Source organism: Nipponia nippon, unplaced genomic scaffold, assembly GCF_047370975.1.
Source record: "Nipponia nippon isolate SJK-2023a ecotype South Korea unplaced genomic scaffold, ASM4737097v1 scaffold_1, whole genome shotgun sequence".
Lineage (NCBI taxonomy): Eukaryota > Metazoa > Chordata > Aves > Pelecaniformes > Threskiornithidae > Nipponia > Nipponia nippon.
In genome coordinates this window covers 156,921,629-156,944,841 of record NW_028262290.1, presented here as the reverse complement: position 1 = coordinate 156,944,841, position 23,213 = coordinate 156,921,629, and the positions used below count along the sequence as shown (strand labels likewise).

The following is a 23,213-nucleotide window of genomic DNA, read 5'->3' as shown; positions in this document are numbered from 1 at the left end:
AAAAAGATGCATTTTCAATAAAGTGTCTGCTGTAAAAAGAAAACAGCAAAGCTAAAATTGTGCAGCCTTCAGGGAAAAATAAAGAAACTTTCCCTCTTGTCCTCTTTAAAACTTATTAAAAAGAGTCTAGCAGTATTGTGAAACAATAAAGGAAAATTAGGGTAGCTATCTTTTGCTGTATGTAACTCCTAGAATTAATACCTGGTATGTTAACACTAGTTTCCATTAATCCAGTGTGAATCTCTGCCCTTCCTTGAGCACCTCCTTTTTTCATTTGTGCTTCTGTTTTGTCTTTGTTTTTTCCAGCACCCTCCTCCATTTCTTCCTGAATGCCAACTGTTTGAATTGCATTGGCAATAGTATCAGCGATCTCATCCAGTTCTGTTGAGCTCAGATTCTCCACATTCACCTGGTGTTTCTCTAGGTCCTTCAATACATCCTTAATAAGTGTCTCTGGATCACAAAACAACAGACGCACAGGATTTAGCTGCATACATGAAGCACATGTGCTTGTATCACTAAGTATCTTTCACATTTCCTAAAAGATAGCTTTTCCTTCATGGAGAGCATCTGTTTTCCAAAAGAGTGCATACACATTCATGCTGCCATCTTTACAGAAAACACAGTATTATAAATGGATGTTGGAGTTTATGACAAGGAGAATCCGTGCCAGCGACTGGGGGATAGATGCCACTACAACCCAGCAAGTTGTCCTAGAGTGAGGGGTATAAAATTGTCACTTTTTCTTTACAAGAGCATGGTTTCGTAGTCTAAATCAACTCAAAATACTGAAGACAAGTGTTAAGGTAGCTTAACTTTTTTTAGCTGCAGTAAGATAGCGCAAACAACACTACTGTTGATTAGAGATCAGGTTTCTTTGGTGATTTGCTTTTTGCAAGGTAAATAGCTATATAGAGTTCGGGGCGGGGGGTTGGGGGAACGATATTTTCTCTTTCAATAAAAAAACTCCTCTTCAATTAGAAGTGGATATGGATATATGTCTATTACGTATATGGATATGTAATGGACAAACCTTCTAAATGGTATTGATTTCTCTTGGAAAATATATATTTTGTCAAAAATGAACTTTACTATTTTGTCAGCTATGAATGTTTTATCAGTCATATTGAGGAAAGAAATGTTAAGATGGCATTGCAGGCCAGGGAAAGCAAATGGACTTATGTTTAGTGGGGGAAAAAAAAAAAAAACAACAAACAAAACAACCTTGATGTGACAAAAGTTTTGAAGATGAGGAAATTCAAGGACAATGAATATTAAAGGTGAGTTAGAAGATGTAGCATAACAGCTCTTCAGGGAAGGTACTTTTCTGACTGCATATATCCTTCAGTACCATTCTGTATAACTGCAAAACTCAGCCTAATGTCCCTTGGGGTATGAGACGCTAAACGTAGGGCTTACTCTAGCATACCAAAACCATTTTCAATCATGCCTCTGTTCTGCTTATTCATGCTGATCAGGAATTTAGCATACATATGCATATGCATGCAAGCAAGAAAACTCTTTCACATAAGTAGTATTGTGTAAGTAGAGGAAGATATGGACTGCTTTTAAATCTCTGTTGAATCTATGAATTTATATATAAGCAGTTTGAAGGCAACATCCAACCTTTTTTCTTATAGTAACATTCTCCTTGTTAAGCCCTGTGGTTGGACATGTTCATCACTGTCTGTAAACAAGATTTTGGGACCATGCTGTCAGCTTTCAGGCTTACACAAAGGTGAATTAAAAAAGTAGGTGTGCAAAGGGGTAACACTACTAGAAAAAGAACTAAAGAGGAGGTTTTTTCTTCTCACAGCAAAGGAGGAAGAAGTAGTTAGAGACCAGGAAAGAAGAAATAGTTAGAGACTCTTCTGCTCCAGGGAAGAGGCAGCAGATCATATGTGATTTTGCAGGGGGACAAGAATCAAGGATTATTTTTCATTGAGAAAAAAAGCCAAGACCTTGGACACGTCTGTCATTTTTTGGACCCTACAGTGTTAGCTGAAGAGGTTAGAGCCTGCAGCTGACCATCAGTTTCTCAATGCCATCTCAAGGCAGGGATTAATTTCCTCTCACCTGCCCCATAATTCACCAACTAAACTAATGCTGTTTTCCCTAATTAGTCAATATAAACCAAGATAACTTAAGCAGTTTAAATAGTAGGTTTACTGTGAGTCAAAGAGGGTTTTGACACATGGGGAAGATGGTTCTTTGATGTACTTTCTTTTCCAGGTTGAAAGGATATATCTTTCCAATAGTCCACCATGATGATATGACAAAATTCTACTGATTTCATTATAAAATTCAGCTGAGGTTGTATGCTGTGAACTTCTGAAATTTCCTTACAAAAGCATAGTTTTAAACACACTTGAGTGCAACTATCATTAAAAAAGATTAAATCTATGATGCTGCTTCAAACTGTGGCAGCCAACAAAGATTATGGTACCATACTGAAATAGCAGAGTGCTTTGTACAGGAAAGCAAGTGTTCAGTAATGAGAGTCAAAGACTTAATCTCATGACCTATGCCAAACATTCTGGGCCAAGATATTTGGAGGTAGCAAAATTAGGACTGAAGTTTGATGGAAGCTCAGTAACATTTCACAGAAATCATTGAATACTTTCCTTCCCACATTTCATTGTATTGTATTCATCCCCTATTGTGAATTTAATAATATAGTAAAAACATAATGACCAAATGCTTTTGTTTGGGAAGGTAATCTACAAGAGCAAATTGATCCAAACTGCAATAAGAGTTTTCACTAGAGTTGATCAAACTGAGCTCAAGAAACTTTTTCAAGAAGCACAACAGCTACCTGGAAGATGGCCATTAGAAGTTGTTACACATAGCAGCAATGCAGGAAATTAAGCTGTAGGAAATACCCGCGCTGCCAGATTACTGCAAAAGCCTTGTGTCTGCTTAGGTATCGTTTCTGTTCTTATGTTTTATAGAACTATTGGACAATAGCCTGACAGAAAAACATAAATTATTGAAGCAGAGCTAATAAAGTCAGCAAAAAAAGGCCAGAATACATGTCAGTTCCAAATCAAAACTAAAACTTTTCAACTAAATGTATAAAGACACATTGCAAGGCACATCACAGTAAGAAAAAGTGTTCTTGAAACACTGTTTGATTACCTGACATCAGTGCATCTACAAAACAATGAAAACTGTGATGACTTCAGTGACTCTCTTTTTCAAGAATTTTTGCCATTTATCCATTGATATGAATAACCCATGACATGCAGCAGCTAACAATCTACAAATGAGATTTTGAAGGTTTTTGCAATCGTGGAATAATATTTACAAGTAATAATTTTTAGTGCAGATCAAGAATCCACCTCTGTATTTCTAAACCCCTTGTAAATGTAGAATGGTCTTAGAAAACACCTTTGCCAAGAATGAACGGTTTTTAAGTCACACAAACATAATTTATTAACATTCAATTTTAGGCAAAAGAAGAGAGAACGTGCCCAAAATGGCTAGCTGAATAGAGCCTTGAACATGAGTTTCCCAGTATCCAGATGAGTTTCCTAACTATTAAATGATACTGACTGCTTTAGGGTCACTCGCTCACTTTCCTACAATATTTTTGAAGCATTTTTAATTTGTTCAACTTCAGAACAGAAAACACATTTCTTTTCCCTTGACTGAGAACTGCTGCTTTCTATCCATAAAACATTAAGAAGAATGTCATTCAGTTACTGTGCTCTTCAAGCTATTAGGAAACATCTTACCAAGAAGTTGGATTCATGAAAAAAATTCAAAACCATTTACATGCCTAATAGCACTATTTTTTTCAAAATTTAGACTCTCAGATTCTCAAGTTTATTCAGTGCTAATGTTACTTAGAGTCCTGAAAGTTTACCTATTTTCTGAATACGGGACCAAGATTCTTAAAATACTTCAAAAGAGTGGTTAGTAATACTATGAAGTTTTTAGCAAAATCATAGGGAGGGGTTTCAAGCAAATTCCAGCAAATGGAACAGCATAAAAGCAATTGCATCATTGAGCAAAAGTTGTAGAAACAATGCTCATTCATTCACAATAAAAAAGCTAGTTCAAATTACAGGAATTCAGCATCAGATTCAAGTCAAAAGTCTCTCAAAATTCTGAAATGAAAAATCAGCAACCTGAGGTTTCCAAGCTGAAAGCAAGTTTTGAGCCTCAGATAAATAATTTGCATCTGCATTTGCCTGTTAAATTTTATTTAAGTTAGTCCCTGGCCATTACATCAATATTTGAAGACAAATCTTAGAAAAAGAATTATATTTCAGGACATATATAATTAAAAGAGCTATATTAATGTAGCACTACTAGATTTTTATTTATTTCAGGTTGTTTCTCGGCTAGTTGTCAAGACCAAGTACTGAGCTACTCAACAACATACAATCAATACAGCCTTGTCATTTCCATTCCTTTTAATTTTTTTCCGAACTGACTTTTCTTAGCCAAGTCTTTTCTCTCCAGTCCACTTCCACAGGTTCATAGTCAATAACAAAGCAGTCTCAATCTCAAACAAAATGGAAATGGGGGAATGGGGCAGGGAACCACATGAGAAAATGAGTGGTCACAAGCCCTGCTCCAGATAACACTAACAGGTTTACTGCAGGTCCTCCTGGCTCATTAAATAAATCCGTTACAGAGGAGCCTCCTGCTCCTCTGACGCTGCTATTCCTGCCCTGGTCAATGCCACCTGGACACAGCTCATCAAACGAACTCCTAAATACAGACTTTTGTCAACATGAGTAAAACTTAGGCATTATATGCTACCTTTACTGAACAACTACAAGTGTGATTTAAAATGTCAAGGACCAAAAGCAATAACCAAAGCTAGCAAGTATGAGGAGCATCGTGTGTTCAGCATAGCAGCAGGAACAGTCATTGAAACGTCTATAACAGCCTGGTGAAGTGGAGGTCTACATAAAGAGTCTTGCTAACTTCATGAGGTTACTGATATGATGTTAATAAACTTCCATGCTAAATACGGATGTTTCCACTTCTTATTATGGCACTTGTCCATGTTTGTATAACATTTGCATATTATTGGATAAGGCTGATACGCAAATAAATATCAGTGCATTTATTTACAAACACCTTTGGGTAATTTAAAGAAATTATTATGAATTTATTAAAATCAGAAAATATTGTTGGAGAAAGACCAAAAAGCAGATGGATACTGCAATGGCATATCACTTAAGCAGCACATGTACTCGAACATGCATGTACCTGTGCACAGCCTTCGTACTCTCCCACTGACCCCTTCTAAATAGAATTGGCAATGCTCAGCCATGTTTCACAGGGCTTGTACTGCAAACCAGATTTCTCCCTTAGCTCCAGCTTCCGAACTGAAGAAGGCAAGTTGCCTTTCATAGTTGCCTTGCAACCACGATGACAGTAAAGGCACGTATATCTTAGATGATGTAATTTTTAATACCAGTTTCACCAGTAGAATTCCTCTAGTAGGTAACAATAGCAGCTTAGCAAGGGAAAACAGCTTTTTATTGTACAGCATGTAAATCATGCTCCATACTCCGTTGACGCAACTGCCAAAGCCAGCTTGCCTGACAGCTCAATGGTATGGCAGCAGTAACTTTGCTAGCAGTCCCACAGGGTGCTCTGTCTTCTACCCCATCACCCTACCGACCACATATTAGCTATCCTCAGCAGCTGAGCACCATATGGATTGGTGACTACAGCTTTGCAAGACAGAGGACATATAAAAATATCTTTGCTCTATAAACATGGAAGTTTTTAATTTTTTAAAAAGAGACATCTGAATTACTAATTTTGCAACCTTTCCAAAGCAACAGAGAGATGTATTCTGTAATATTTAATACATAAAAAATGAGTAGACTAGAACAAATCACTTAAAACTGAGGCAAATTCTAAATATGGCTGGTGCAGAAGACGGATTAACGATTCCACTATTGCACAGTGACTACAAAGGCAGTACCCATGCGCATCATGCTACTTCTAGAGGTAATAGTTTCCAAATCTGATAGAAAAACAGCTCCACATTTCCTTCTCTGGTATTTCTCCCTCAGGGTGCCTTGTTAGCTAATTTACCTGCCACTGTTTTGCAGCAATTCTCAGTGCTAATCTGCTCAGTACATTCTGGATTGTTATCCCATTCAAGTTCCTTTGTCTAATCCTGTATCAGATACAGCAGAGAACTGAGCTCATGTGACTGCACCCCATGCTTTCCAGTTTTTGAACAGTTCTGTGGTTTAGAGAGTGCGAGAGAGAAACAACCTGCAAGTGTACAAAAATCCTGAAGCACCAGAGAGACTGGAGAAAGGTCAAAAGTGGAAAGAGATGGGCAGTCAGCATGGCAAATCTGAATCCAAACCATCATCACTCTAATGGAGAGCATTTTAAACAACAAATACGCTGGGATTTGACCTCACCACTTCCTTATGAGACTATTTAGTGGCTCAAAAATACAAAGGAAACCATATTATTTCCTACTCAAATGATTCATAATTTTATGTCTATGCAACATTTAAAAGCTAATGCAATGGAAGAAGTTCCTACAGGGCACATTATATACGTGAAGTCAAAGCAGTACAACACAATGAATTGTGAAACATGTTATTCCCTCCAAGTGTTAAGCATTTTTTTCCCGGTTGGCTCCTACCAGGAAAGGTGAAGTGGAACAGCTGGAGTATAATGAAACCAGCATGTGCCTAGTTTGTTTTGAGTCTAGCAACAAAATCCTCTAACCTGTGCAAGAAACTTACAGTGCCACCTGGATTTGATTTTACATTATAGTTCGTTCCTTGAAACCTATTATCTCTGGGCACCATACCAAGAATGCTTTCGCTTCTGAGCATCCTTTAGATTGCAAGCATTATCTTTCCTCTGCTGCAACTTTGACATTTCTGAGTGTTCTGTTTTAGGAAAAAAACCCAAACAAACACCAAAACCAAAATAAATCAAAGAACGTTAAACTTTATGGATGATGATAACTACAGAAGGGATTCAAAGGAACCCTCTTACATATCACCAAAATCCATTGGGATAGTGGTGACTACAGTGTAACAGATGTAACTGCTTGGCAATGGCTAAGGACCAATTTTTTCATTTTTTCAGGCATTCTGAACCACTGGAATAACATGAATAGTTAGGTTAGAGAGACAACAAAGTGAATGAGAATTATTTTCTAAACTCTACCTGATCCCCAGCCATGACGTGAAGACCCATCTTGTCTTACAAACCAACGCTTAAAATGTATCACAGTATCCCGTGAGATGTTACACTCCATCTTCATTTAAATATTTGTCAAACTATCACATACAAAAGAAATCAGGATCTGGTCACACAGTTAAGCAGCATCAGCAAAAAAAAGATGAAAATCCAGCAAATGGGTTGTTTGTTATAGAATGTCCAGCCAAAAGTAGCTATAACCCCACCTTCTTGTATTACTCTGCATCCACCTATCCACATAATTGATGGGCTCCTCCCCTCTCTGCGTTCTCCGCCAGAATTTATCTCAGTGTTAATTTCTGTGTCTAACTCAGAATTTGACCCATGGTCTATGAATTTCTGGTTAAATACAGAGAAATGGGACAAACCCAGGCATTTCTATATTACCTATATATAGTGTGGGATGCATGCATAAAAACAGATTTGATAGCAAAGATATACCCATAATTGTGTGTTGTTTCTAAAATGCCTTGAAAATATAACAAGTTACATAAATGCTACGTCTTACCGAGTGCCATATATTTCTGCATGCATATGGAAGGTGGGTTGAAGAATGTGGGTAGATGTTTGCAGGGAAAGAGTAGTTAGAATGGTGAACATTATTACTGTGTGTATTATGGTAGATATAAATATGTCAATAGTATGAGATATAACAGAATGTCTAATTTTTTTTTCTTTTTTCTCAAAAATGCTCAGTGAATATGAGGAAAACTTCAGACAAGTTAAAATGAGTAAATATCAACTTTACCATCCACAACACTCAGAGGGTCCTTTGGATCACCCTGGGAAGCAGATTTATGATTCGGCATTTCAGGGGTTGGCCCCAGCACTCCAGACACAGGTCTTGGCTGGAACAGCTTCTTCATTTTCAAATCTTCTGCTTTTCCTTCGGCAAAAGTTCCATCAAAAGGACTGACTTGTGAAGAGTAGAATCTATCAGCATAAATGTGAGAGCCTTTAGTCCTGCTGTGAGAAGTTTTATCATTGCTTTGTGCTGACAAGTTCTGAGTGATGTACGTATGCAGTGCAGCCATCAGGGTATTTTGGTCAAGCCCCATTTCTGACTCTGGTGAGAACTTGTCTGGCTCAGGCTGGCTGAAGGTCCTCCCACGGAGATTTTCAGCATGCTGTTGATGGGATGTTGATGCATGAGCCAAAGGAGGTGCTCTTTCTTTGGGTTTTTGCATCATGTAGTACCTGGTAGGATTGTTATAGATGTAGCTCTAGAGAGAGTAGAAGGTGGAAAAAAAGGACTGGGTCATTATTACTTTGCAATTTTTGTTACACAGGAATCGCAGGCATAACCCTTAGTGTTTTACCAATCAGGAAAACAGTAACTAGAACCTGCAATGCATAGGTAGACTGCAAACTTCCAACTGGCAGGTTTGCTTTAAAGAGGCACTATCACTTTAGTACAAATTTTGTGACACAGTTTATTAGATTATTAAAAAGAAAGAGATTAGAGAGAGAATGATAAAATCCAAACTTGATGTTAACTATGTATGCACCATTTGTACTCAGTTGCAAAAAGAAAATTTAGTAAAACTATTTTCCCTCCGTTTTTTACTAGACATCTAAGAATAACTTTTTTTTTTTTCAGGTTACTTACCAAAAGCTGGCAAGTCAAAACAAAAATGCCTTTTTAAAAAGAACACTGAGAAAATGAAACCATTCTTTTGTATATATAAAATCCTTTTTTTAATTTAAAAAATCAGTTTTCATTAATCTTTGATTCTTTTCACTAAATTAAATCTCTAATCAATGTCCTTTGACAGTATACAGAAATGCACAAACAGCCAATAAATTGGTTTTGAATTCCTTGATTAAGTAAGACAAGTCAGAAAATTAAACAAGAATGTATAAAATATTTAATTTATGCTAAAAACAATGTTTTCACCAAAAAACTGTTGAAAAATAAAAGTGGAAAATTTGGGCCAGCACTAGGTTTTCCTATTTTTAGTTTCAGATTTTCAAGCATGCATCAGCTGGGAATCTAGCATTGCAAGATAACATCTGTTTTCATTGACTTTTTTTTTTAATGATGAAATTTAGTTTTGAGGAAAAATTCTAAATTCCCCTTAAGTACTTTAAACCTCTAGCCAAGACATTAAAGAAAACCTCATTAATTAGTATTACATTTACCATAATTTAATCCTAGACATATTTTTTGTTATGATCACAACCTGAAGACAGGATTTTTTGTTTTTAACAAACCAGTTGTACCCTCCCAAATAATTTCAAAAAGGCCTTTTCATTCACTCCCTAAATATATTTGCAAAATAAAAATTTCAGCTGAGAGGTTTACTTATATTCAGAATTATTCCAGTTAGATTCTTTGTTTATAATTCCTTCAGGACACTTTGCTGAAGTTTCATCACATGCTGTATGTATGTTGAAGAATAGGTTCTGCTTCTCAGATGTGGTTTCTTGGTTAAACTATCATACAAACTACATTACAATTTGGGAAACTTAGGACAGGGATTATTTCAGCTCTCACTGCTATGAATTACAGTGGATCACTACTGTCCCTGCGCACTGAGAGCAGAATGATTTAGGACAGAAAAACCTGCAAAATACACCCAGAGTGCAGAGATCATATACCCCAGAGGAGAGCAATTAGTAGAATTCAGCCAGAAAAATCATTATTTATATATTTCCTAATGGATTTTGTAAAGGCAAAATAAGTAAGGCTGATAAGCTATTCCAGAGATGAATAAAAATTTTTAGATTTTATCTAGTTCTTTATTTATCTAGTTCAGCTGGAGAGCTGCCTGTTGGAAAAGGACCTGGGGGTGTTGGTTGACAGCCGACTGAACATGAGCCAGCAGTGTGCCCAGGTGGCCAAGAGGGCCAATGGCATCCTGGCCTGTATCAGGAACAGTGTGGCCAGCAGGACCAGGGAGGTGATAGTGCCCCTGTACTCAGCACTGGAGAGGCAGCACCTCAAGTACTGTGTTCAGTTTTGGGCCCCTCACTACAAGAAGGACATTGAGGTGCTGGAGCGTGTCCAGAGGAGGGCACCGAAGCTGGTGAAGGGTCTGGAGCACAAGTCTTATGGGGAGTGGCTGAGGGAGCTGGGGTTGGTTGGCCTGGAGAAGAGGAGGCTGAGGGGAGACCTTATTGCTCTCTACAACTACCTGACAGGAGGTTGTAGCGAGGTGGGGGTCGGTCTCTTCTCCCTAGTAACAAGTGATAGGACAAGAGGAAATGGCCTCAAGCTGCGCCAGGGGAGGTTTAGGTTAGACATTAGGAAAAACTTCTTCACCGAAAGGGTAGTCAGGTACTGGAACAGGCTGCCCAGGGAAGTGGTTGAGTCTCCATCCCTGGAGGTATTTAAAAGAAGGGTAGACGTGGTGCTCGAGGACATGGTTTAGTGGTGGACTTGGCAGTGATAGGTTAACGGTTGGACTCGATGATCTTAAGGGTCTTTTCCAACCTTAATGATTCTATGATTCTATGATTTATGCACAATAATTTTGCTTTCCATCTGAACAGTTTTATTTCTTCTGATAACAGTCCGTTGATTTTATAATATAATCCTTGCTTTCCAAGAGGGTTATCCTCCCCCTGAGAAATGACTGAAGAGGTTCATCCCGTGATTCCATATCATGATTTGTAGATTTATGGCTTCTGCAACTTTATTAAAAAAAAAAAAAAGGCATTTTGGCTTCTTTGGCTTATGATCTACCAACGCAAGGCTTTTGACTTCTGCAAGTGGTCTTTAACATAGAAACGTGTTTTGTTAATGCCAAGAAATTGGGCTAGAGTAAGACAGTTTCAAAGAATATAGAGCTAGAGATCAAGCAGCTTTGTGTATGAAATAGTTTAATGTCCCCTGGGAACTGCATCAAACAACAGCAGTGTAGCTCCGGTTCGGTGCACCAGCTGCAGGGTATGCACTGCTCTGATCAACACCAAGAGGGGAGCCAGTTGTCAAAATATGAGTTGAACGCTGTTTACATACTTAATAGCAAATCCTAGATGTGAAAAACTACTAGTTGTATGATAAATATTCTCTCAATTTCAACCTGTCTTTGCATGGGGTAATTAACTCTTTAGTGTTACTCGCTCCCTAGAAGGAACTGCAGAGGATGACACAAAGAGTCCCAGACACACCAGGTAGTGTACAGGGAATTCTCATAAACTGCCGTCTGCCTTTCCCACCCCAGTACTCCCTACCTTGCCACCTTTTGGAGGACCTTCTGGGAACAAGGGAAGGAAGAACAGCGAGCTGGGAAAAGGAGAAACATGATGGAGGGAAGAGGACATTCCCTGTTCAGCCATGGAAAAACATTAAGTCAATCCAGCTTCTGTAACTACACCCTAATTTGGATCTCTGACTGATATCCAGCTGCCTCTTTTGCTTCTAAAGCTTTACTAATAAATGAAGTCTTAGAGAGAGCAAAACTTTTAGACACTCTCAAACCACTTGTAAAAGATTAGGGTCAGGGGATGTGGACTGGCATTTGATGAGCTATTTAACAAGTCCAAATATCCTTTAACATTAACAGATCTGTGATTTCCAGCTCTTGCAGACAACAAGCACAAGAAAACACAACAAAAACACCAACTGATTGTATACAAATTGGATATAAGTCAGTGCCAGTCCTGGGCTCAGAGCGGCACCTCTATCAAGAAAGGGCAGCATCTCAGCAGCTTGACAGGTCACACTTTGGGTAGTAAGGGATGAAATATTAAAAGTTCTAATTAAAGTACAGCACCAACAGCTCAGCTGTCTTCACAGTGCCCTCAGATACCAGCCCATCTGATCTAGCTTAGTCTGACTTAATTAAAGAGGTCTCACAGCTGTACGGCATGGCAATCCTCAACTTGGATGAGAAAAAATCCCCTTCCTCAGCCCTCCCATCTCATCTCAAACAAAACACAGCACCAAAAATGTATGTGCTAACTGAAATATGCAAGGTGAAATCCAAGTGAAATTGCAGCACAGATAAATACAACCCTAGACTACAGGTTTGTGCTAAGTAGCATGGGAAAAAAAGATATATTTTTTACAGAAAAAGATAGAAGAAAAATATCAGTTATATGTAGTTTAGAATCCAGTGACAATTTACATCTTAAGTTATTAATAACAATTGCAGAGCACTGTGATAATCTTATTTGAAGTGTTTTTGCAATCTAACCTCCTGAACATGGACACTGCTAGTTTGACTTACTTCAAAGTTAAATGGCATAATCCATGGTCAGTGAAAAGAAGAATCTGTAAATTCCTTTGTTGGTGCCTTTGGAGAAGCTGCTAACATTATGGAGAAGTAGAGGGAAACAGGGAGCAGGAAAAATTTTAAAAGAAAATTAATTTCTACATTGATTAAACTGGATTTATATAAAGTACTGTTAGTAATTGAAAAAAAAAAGACAAACATTAAATAAAATGTGCAGAACTAAAAAAGAATACTCTAGTTACTATATAACTGGTTTATACTGAACAGGGTTAGAATACAAGTCCCTATTACTATCAGGAATATATTTTTTTTAATAGATAAGATACTGTTCAGTTATCTCATGTCAGTGACACAGCATCTTTAAAAAGTACTCTGAATTGCTAAAAAGCTCAGTTTTAAAAAAAAAATCTTATTTCTCCATCTGCACAAGATTTACCTCTTCTTCACCACCTTTCAAATAAGCTATCTCAATAATTCACACATTATCAAAAAACCCCACACACTAACCTTTCTGAAGATGGAATTGTTAGGGCAGTGTCTTGTAATGGTTCAGGTATGTAAGTAACTGACATTTTCTGCATGAGAGTTCACAGAAGGGCACGTTAAATTACACCCTGCAGATGCACTGTGCAACAATAGTCTATGGACTACAGATTTTCCTCAAAAAAAAAAAAAAAGAATTAAAAAAAGGGGCAGGATTAGATACATACAACCCAAGGCACAGATAAATGCTGTTCAATTTCTCCACTAAGAGGTAGATTGATTTGAGTATTTTGCCCAAGTGCAGAAAGAATGGAATTAAATTTATGACAAAATACTTCCTTTCTTGAGGATGCATTTGCTAAATCTTGAAGGCATATAGACCTAACAAAAATCTCTTAGGAATGCATAAAGAAGAAACCTTCCTCCCTCAATTTTATTTAGCTTTTTCTGCTTGATGCATTTTCAGATATTAATTCTTGTTTGCTACCTCCTAAATTTGGTTGCACCATGATTCTACCTACAATACTTAATTTACTGTGCCTATTTGAGGTAATGGTAGTATGGTCTCTAAAATTAGAAAAGAAAAACACAACAAATGCTGGAACCAGGCCCTCCTCACCAGTGGTGGGATAACATTAAAGTTTCCAAAGGCTACCAAAACGATCTCATACTTTAACTCACTGTGTGGAATGAAAGAAGCTTAGCTTTTTCTACCAGAAGGTGTAGATATTTTGCAAACCCCACACACTTGCCCCGTGTGAACTCACTACATGGTAAATACCATGTACTCATGGGAACCCCTAAATAAACAGCAGCACAAGTGGCATTGCCTGATTGCTAGATCGGAGTGCAGTCTGTGAATTTGTACACCTCGATTTACCTTTACCTTGAGAGAAATCCAGCCAACAATGAAACCTGAGGGATAAATGTGGGTCGTGGAGTGGATTACAGTGCAAAAGTCCCTGGGATGGAGCTGAGTAAGCGGTACAGTCGTGTCCTTAGAGCATCACAGCTCAAGTAGCCAGACCTATGCTAACAAAGCCTTAATTGTTTCAGCCTGTGAGCTGCTGTTCCCATACAGTGATGCCCTGTCAGGAGGATATCTTAGCAGGCTTCCAGCTAGCTTCAAGCTAGCTGAAAGGGGGGAACTCCTCTTCAGAAGCCTCTGTGTGCTATAGACACAATGTTACACACTCTGCACCAAATTCAGTGTTAGGTTTGTCTGAAAATAATAGGTAAAGCCAATGAAAGAATTCAATTTTGTCAGCAATAGTGGAGCAAAAGCCTTTTCTACCAACTGACAATGACCTTGTCACTTACTATAGATTATGATATTATACCATGCAAGAAATCACTGCATAAAAAACAAGAACTTAGAAGACTAATTCAGAATCCAGAAACTGGTAAAGAGGCCAAACCAGTGCCTCCTGCATCGATGGGATAGCATCAAGCCATGGTCTTTTGACAGATTCACAGGCTTAAGGCAACAGGCACTGTTACAGTCGTCTCATCTGACCTACTATTTCACTAATAATTTTCTGTAATTATCTCCTATTTTCTTTCTGAGAATTACAACGGCTTTGAAACCATTTAAGAACTATATCAGAGAAGTAAAGAAGGCAAAGATTGTTAATTAACACCCTGTAGTTTGCAGTGTCAAAAGCTTGATCCAGCAAAAGCGGTCCTCAGAGTCTCCTTTGATCAAAACTAGCGATGACTTTGCTTCCTAATTCTCGTTGTGAAACTGCAGTGTAACAGGATTGTCTGGGGTCTGACTATACCACTCAATAATCTACATTGCTGTAATTTCAGTTGACTGAGATTGGATTGTGAGCAGCACATTTTACCACTCTCAAACAAAACAACCCTCCAAAACAAAAGAAAAAGGAGAGAGGATAAATACACTGGTTTATTTCATGTATAAGTTACTATTTAAAAAATTCACTTTTATGTCTCAAATGTTTCCAGTTGCGCTTGGTCTCCTTTGGGATGCACTTAGCTGTATGCTTACCCTTCAACCTTCTCCAACAGACTCTCCTGCATAAATACTTTTTATAGTTAGTTGACATTTCTTGTACTGCTGAGGAACTCGCTAGCTTTAGTCTTCATAACTTACTACTAGTTATTCTCTCTGTTTCTGACAAATCTCCATCCTGTGGGTTAAAACAAAGTTTCTAAAGTATTTTCTTTGGTGTAAAAGGAGTGCTGGATTGTCTTTCCTTGGCATTGATCTAATGCTCACCACAAACAGAAATGTTGATCTAATGCTCACCACAAACAGAAATGTTAGTTTTACACATTAGGTTACATGATAACCTGGCTTATGTCCACACTTAAAGGAGCAGAGAAAAATGATGAGTGGATGAACCCCAATAAACCGAACAATGCCAAGGTGCCCCTGCCCCAGCTCCTCCCCAGGCCATCACAGCAAGCCATCAGCCATGATGTCCAGGAGTGCCACCTACCAGATGGGTCAGTGGGAGAAGTTCTTTGGATTACCCTGCAGATTGAAGGGGTTACTGCCTACAGGGGTGTGGGACTCCTTATAGGATGCCAAGAAGACCATCTTGTTGTTGTACAAGGCATATTATGGGATGTTTAGAGAAAGGACCAGAGAGGGAGGAATCAAGGTGGATTGGGAAACAGCCGTGGTAAACGGCAGGAAAAGGGAGTAAAAGGGCCTGGTAGCATGTAAGCAGGCTGGCCAATATACTTGTCTGACCATGCCTTGTGTCTGATCACCAGATGATGTGATCTTGTCTTTGTGTCTTGTGCCTTGTGTCTGTCCTGTCTTCTCAATAAACTCCATTTCTAACTGTTTTTCTGGGTGAGAAGCTCTCTATTCTGTGTGCATGTGTCTGTGTATGGTGGTCTGACTGCCAACAACTGGAGTCAGATCATGTGTCCCGTGGTGCCTATTGGCAGTGCCTGCTCCACTTGGCTACCGGCTAGAAGTGAGGACATGGAGCTAACGCAGCTTCAGCTTTGTCAGGCTGCCGGGTTCAGCAGCTCCCTAACATTACTAATAGAAACCAAAAAGTCACAGTCAGCCCCCAGTGGATGATGAAAATTGTGCAGCATGGCCATCAGTGCTGATAGATGTACCCGGGTTTATCAGCTTCCCTTGTCTGAGAACAGTTTGCTCATATGTCAATAAGTCTGTTACTTAAGGCTTCAGTGAATGATGTTTAAACACATTTTCTGTAGGCATATGCTAGTATATTGAGCTAACTCGTTATCTAAAGATGACTTACATAGAAACATGAAGATCTTCATCTGCCAAAAGCTGCGCACATTAGCACCAATTCAATATATTTATAACTCTAACATATGAATCTAGACACTACTTTTACCCAAAGAAATGCAAGTAGACAGAGATCTGCAGGATCCATGTCTATAACATTGTTTTACAACCCCATTGAAAGCAACCAACCATTTCCTAGAAAACTGCTAGCGGTAAGGTGAGCTTTTTCCCCTCACAAAAAAAAATTGTTGCTTTGTCCTGAAATATATACACCAGCACACTCACACAGAGGTTAGGTAAAATATTTAAATTTAAATTTTTGTGAACTTTATCCTCTCATTTTATAAGTATGATCTAAAAATAAATATGGAATACATATTAAAATTTGTACCAGCTCCATCATCTTCTGTTTACTGAGCCCAGTGTACTGAAGTACAGTGAGTAAATATTTGCAGGACAAATAGCAAGCTTGCAGGAGAAAGGACAGCAAAAAAACTCCAAACACATGGTATTTGGCAAAAAAGAGCTGATTTTGAAGGGGTGGGGAGGAATCTGAAAAAGAAGCAAATCTTATTGTCCGGTCAGTATTTGAGATTTTAAAACTATCAACCTATGTTTCATCTGGAAATTACTAGAAATTAATGAATTGGCCTTTTAAATAAGCCTCCAGGCCTACACTGATCATTTATAATATCATTTCTACAGCACTTGTATCTTCAAATCGTTGTACAAATAACTAATCTTTACAAGATGACAAATCTTTACAAGCTGTGTGATAAGGGAAATTATGATTTCTATGTTAAGCCTTGGAAATTCTGTCACTACGTCGTACATAAACTGATAGGGTGTAGGTAAAGGTGGGTGTTAGGTCTAAGACCTGAAAAGCACGATACTGGCATTAGAATCTTCACTTGCCAAGTTATTAAGCTCACAAATTAAATCACAGATCACATTAGATTGCCAAACTGTGTATTTATGCTGCAAACAAACTGATTGTAATTTTACTAGGCTCTGTAGCCATGATCTGTTAGATCTTCAAATGTATCGGTACCAGTCCTCCCAGAAAAAATTGCTATTTAGATCAGATTCATGCAAGATAGAATTTACCACATCTGATTTTACATATTTAAATTAGAATGGATGTATCACAACTTGGAAATTCCTTTTTTCTCTCCACTGATCATAAAATGAGTTTAGGCTGACTTGCACCAATACAAACATCTGTAGTTAGTCAAATGAATTCTGGTCCAGTGCTTATGGGGTTTTGTTTTTTCACTGGGTTTTAGGGTTGGTTTTTTGTTTGTTTGTTTGAGGTTTTTTTAAGAGGACTTTAATGTTTCTATTTTGCTGAAAAGAGCCATGGAGGGGAGAATGATCCAAAAGATGAAATACTTATCTGGGATCTGAGGCTTAACTTTTAGTCTACACTCTACCAAAAAATTCTTGCATGACCTCAGAAAAGCTATCTAATCTGTCAGTGAAATAGGGGTCTTAGTTCTTCCCTACGTTGTAACGGCATTAGGTAAACAAATACATCAACGCTTGAGAGACGTTCAGATATTACTCTATTGGTTGTTGTATAGGCATGCCGATAGACAGGCAATTATATAGCTTCAGAGAGACACCCCTTTATCAATTATTCCTGATATTTTTATGAACGTCTTTATGCACAGGGTGAATTACATTTTTCTTACTCATACGTAATCCCACATATATGAAATATTAAATTTTGCATTTATATCAGCAGAATTTAAATGTATACATTGCAGAAAGCTTTTTGACTTTTCAGCAGTCAGCCATCAAATCAATTTCTGATGATCTTCATTCAGAACTGTATTTTAATCAGTGTTAGGCAAATAAGGGTCCCGCTTTTTTGAATTAAAGATCCAGATTAAAATGAGCAATGACTGCGTAATTTCTTACTAGCTAACGACAGTAATTATTATTTGCAGATAAGTTCAGAGTACGTCTTTGAGCACTTGTGCACTCAGATTTTCTAAAATAAATAATAATCCTTTTTAGTATTTATCACATATCCTAGTTCTCTCAGGAGATCAATTACAAAGCCCCAAACAATTGATTTTAAACCCAGCAAAGCTGTAAGTACTCTTCCCTGTATGTGAAAGGGGAAAAGAGGTGGAAGGTTCTCTCTTGTACCAAGGACTAAAATATAAGCCTTACCAAATGCCTTGTCTAACCTTCATACCCTTCTAGATTCCAGCAGACCGACTCTGCCTCAACAGTTTTTATTTCCATGTTCTCCCATTTCAGCATCATTGTACTGCTGATCTAACAACCAGCCATACCCCTCTGTCGCTAACCAGTCACTTTTTCCCTTCATGATTCTGCAAAGACCTTTAACTTTATTAGCGACTTCTTTGATGTAAAGATTCTGTTTTATTCCAAAGTCTTTGCTTTAAAACTCATAAGAATACATGAGACTCGGAGATTTCTGTAATCACACTTTTTATACATGAAGTTTACCCTAAAAATTAACGCAAGTACCAAGAAACAAAAAGGCAGAGAAACAGAGAAACAGAAAAAGCAGAAAATGGATGATAGTCCCTGAAGACTCTAAGACAATCTTTTTTCTCTCTTCTTCTCAACGCTATGTATTAGGGCCTGAATGGCACACCAGCCTGAGGAAGACCTTAGCAGCAGGTAGGACCCATGTCTGAAGACCTCAGAGGCAAGTCAAGATGAAAGAATAAGAGCAATTACATGCATCTTCTAGCCCTAAAAACCTAAACCATAAAACAGAGACCCCTGCAACAAGAAATGCAGCACTAGCATAAGTGTAGTAGGCAACCTCCTTATTCCTACAGCCTGTCCAGAAGGTTTCCCAGAGGAGCCGATGGAGCGCCCAGCCCCATGTGGCACGGTGGACACGATTGCTGCCTGCTATAGCCACTACATCTGAAATGAGCCCAGTGCAGTGCTATGTTACCAAAGCAGTGGACTTTTGCCAGCCTGAGGCATTAAAAAATTCACAAGTCAGGCTACCAGAAGGCAAGAGAATATGTAAAAATGATAGCTAGTTCAAGAAAAAAGCAAGCAGTTCCAGCTAAAAATGATAGCTAGTTCAACCAAAAACCAACCATTTCTGGGTGGGTTATTTTTATTTTCTTCCTGATTTTGAGACTTTTAAGTACATTTGGATCACATTTCAAATCTTTTCTCTTTCTATGATGACTAGAAAACTATTCTCGGTCGGATGAAAGCAGTATAATTGAAATCTCCTGTAACTATTCAACTGCAGGCATTTGGACTTTTTAAAAAACTATAATGTAAGATCATTCCTCACTGCCTAGGCTAATGGCTGGTGAAAAGTAGACAACGGTAGTATTTGTTTCCATACTGATCATTTTTGCTGCCTCTCTTTTTGCTTTGTTGTAATGGCCGCTGTGGACATAGCTGTTTTTTTCTTTTTCCATCTCCTTTATTTAACGATTTCCTCAATGCTTCCCACATTCCCGGCTATGCAAACGCTCCCACAGAGCTCACCAGCAGGGCTGCCATCAGCAGCAAAGCAAGCAAGGTCTCCTTTTACAGCTGACTTGCTTTGGTAATATAACCTATGTGCTGTCCCTTTGAACCCAACAAAACTCTGCTTCTCAGTTTCTGTAGGAATATCAATAGTGTAGTGTTTTTGTCAGGGTTTTGGTTTGGGGCTTTTCCTCTATGAGAGGAGTTTGTTCTAACTGGAGGGGAGAAGAGCAGGGGAATTCACACATGATTTGAAGCCTCTGCATTTCTTGCCTCTGTATATAATATAAACCAAGCTTTCTCATTATGTGTATGTGCCTGGCTATATGGTATTTTCCATAGTAAATCCAGGTTTGGTAGAAAAGAATCACAAAGACTGATAATGCAGCATTTTGTGAATGGTAAAACCTTCATTAAGCCCAAGTGGGAGAAAAAATCCCAAACACAAAAACCCACTAGCTAATGCTGAAGGAACAAATGCCACCAAGCGCCCATTTTCTGAACAACTCTTTTCAGCTGAACTAAAGTGAAATGTTCTTTACAACTGTAATCCTCAGGAAACAGACCCACCAAATCTTCTGATTTACTGCTATTTATCCACTGGCAGAGTCATTATCGGCCGGCTAGATTACAGCCTGCAGTAGATACTGTCTAAATACTGCGAAAAAATTCTAAGTTAGTGATGAACTTTAAGTGCTTCAAAAATCACTCAAAGAAGTTCTTGCAATAAATGGTGGGCATTATAGGAATTTTGGTCCATCACAGGATTTAAGTTTAATAGTGTTATTTCTGTCCCTGTTGTATCAAGCCTTAAGCTGACAGTTGTTTGAACAACGGAAACAGAAAAAGAGTTACCTTTTTTAGGTTTTGCTGTGTCTTATGTTACAGCTTTATGCATAACTGTATGTGTGCTGTCTACTTGGTAATGTAGCTCTGTAGTTTTATTCTGATAATACATGTGGAAGATAGCAGGAAAACTAAAGACCAAAAGTTTGTAAAACAGTTTGATTAAAAATATTTATGTTAAGATACTAAATAACACATCTGGAGTATAACAAATATTTTAAAGCCTCTTTGTCTTTTTTCTTCCTTTGTTTTACTCTTGGCCAGAGTCTTCTGATGACAGTTTTGGAACAAGGCAGAATCCACTCAAGAAGTCTGCCTAGAAGCACTGAATTTCTACAAGATTCAGCTACGCTTCATAACAGGTAAGGTATCAAAGCAACCAGAGTAGTGTTACATCTCCTACTCCCCGACAGCAAGAACGAAGTGACAGAGGTAAATATATACTTGAAACAAAATTATTTTTAAGAAGGGCAAAGGCCCAAAAGCTGAAATTCTAAGTTTAAGTAGGGTAAAGTACCTCTGTCTTACCCTTATTTTTAATCAGAAAAGGGCAAGAAAGTTAAAGAGATAAGATCTTGCTACAGTTATTTCATGTAGATTCATAGTTTATCCACATATGAAATACAAAAATAAGGTACTACGATTTTGTTAAAGCATGCAATTAAAGTGCGTAAGATAGCCATTTTCAATTTCAAGTGGTATGACCATATGAAATGCAGCTCTTGCAGTTACTTTCCTTCCTACTCTTTTCAATTTGTTAAATTTTACATTCTTTCTGCTTCTTGGAGCAGCAAAAATCCTGGTTTCTCTTTTCTTTAACTGTTATTCCATTAATGATCCAATGAGTCAAGGTACAAATAGTGTCCCTCTTGTTTCTTTTTAAGGAAGAGCAGTTGCATTTGATTTGCAGAGGATAGGGAAGCGTCTCCAGGATCATTTAAAATTCATGATTGATTACTAATTTTTAAGATAATTTTCCTTTTTTTTTATTTTAAATGATAGGTAACACATCTGACTCAATGTCTGTTGTTTTAAAATGCTCCTTAGTAAACAGTAGTGTACAGTTTGCTCCTATACGTGCTTCATTTCCAGATTTTCTCCTCTTTATCCCACTCCCCCAGGCTTCAGAGTACCCATCTCCATGGCAACACTCAATAAGGTTGGTGGGTGGTGTTATCACAGCAGGCTTCCCCACAGAAGGTCTCAGCCATATGGATTATTTATGAACTTGCATGACAGCACCAGACCCACTGAAGTACTTCTTGAGCAAGTTTTCTTGTCTCTGAAAGCCAGTGATTCAAAGCAGGGCATCCTCACTGCAGTCAGCACCCATAAGTAGAGAGTGGAGGAAAGGTACCACGAAGGTGGTCACTCATCCATCCCCAAAGCTGCCTTGCCACTGCCTGCAAATTTCTTTTACCCCAGATGAACACCTAGTGACAGACGCCATAAATCATTAGCGTTATATATACCAATCAGTGAAATTGGAAACGTGGGGCTTCTGACAAGAATAACAACATTTCAGTTATACCATGACTAAACAGTTGATACAACTGATACTGTTGTGGGGAGCTGCTGGTGCAGATACACTGCAGTGGTTTTGTGCCTCTGAGTTACTTCCTGGAAAAAGCTAGTAGTTTGGCTTTGACACTATATTCCCCCGATTTTTTTTCTAAAACTTCAGCGTATTTTTTATCTAATTGTTGCATTTACACTGCATTCATGCAAATAGCACATACCAATTTTTTTAAAGGATCACTATAATAGCAGCCTATTTCTTAAAAATAATAGAGTGCTTTGGATAAACACATTTTTTGAGCAAAAGACATAGGGCTATAAGGGCCTGTCATATGCAACCCCTTCATCCAACCATTTTTATAAATTTATCAAGGTCCATCTTAAAGCGAGACAGGTTTTCTCTAGGAAAGAAAAAAAATGGTTTAGTTCTCAAATAGGCATTTGTGTGTTTTTTTGACATAGCCAATACTCAAGATTTAATGGTTATGATTTATCTTCCTAGCTATACATATATTTATAATGTATAGATACGAACCTTAATTGGTCACAATAGGCTTCCTTTGTGATCAATAAAAAGTAGAAAACGTTGAGGTACAATACATCAGATCTGTTACCAAAATCTGCTCAAAGATTATGTTAATTGTACTCTAAGCACCGTAAACACCAGCAAGAATTCACAGGGTAATTCAGTCAGCTCTTTGGAGAGGAGCAGTTCAGATGCTGTAAGAAGGGTTTCAGATCAGCCAGTGAAGATGTTACCACCTTTATCCCACTCTTCCTCCTTCCTCACATACGATCCACCCCTAGTTAAGGTAAAATGCTCCAGATTAGAAGACCTCTGTCGTTTACAATGCTGAAGCTGACTCAGTGCATTTGGAGAGAAATTGGTTAGTGCGGTTATGATAATCAGTTGGGGGAGGCAGTAAGAAACAATGTCTGGTCTTGAGACAGAAGGGAAAATTGAAAAATAAGGAGAATTCAGAGAAGAAGGAAGACAAAATCACAGAATATAGGAACCACATTAAAAATACTACCTTGACAGAAGCTTTGTCATTCGTCTTCCTTGGATATAAATTTGTAGCTGCAGACTGGGAGAGAATACCGAGATATTTAAGATATTGCTGAAGAGACTTGGCCAAGTTCACATCATTTTCCAGATCATAATTTCTTTGATTATCTGCATTCTGTCCCAAAGTCCTGCACAGCAAAAGCAAGGAAAAAAAAGTTACCAGCCTGTACAACAT

The 23,213-nt window shown here is 38.1% G+C and overlaps 1 protein-coding gene across 1 annotated transcript in view; it reads right to left on the bottom strand.

Moving 5' to 3' along the window:
• The window catches only part of PTPRN2 (protein tyrosine phosphatase receptor type N2), a 670,971-nt gene that overhangs the window by 403,148 nt on the left and 244,610 nt on the right, over positions 1–23,213 (bottom strand). The window contains exons 5-7 of the mRNA XM_087729958.1: positions 23,004–23,166; positions 7,958–8,432; positions 202–453 (exon numbers count right to left, since the gene is read on the bottom strand). Of these exons, the coding sequence (XP_087586084.1) occupies positions 202–453; positions 7,958–8,432; positions 23,004–23,166 (890 nt within the window). The remainder of the gene's footprint in view (positions 1–201; positions 454–7,957; positions 8,433–23,003; positions 23,167–23,213) is intronic.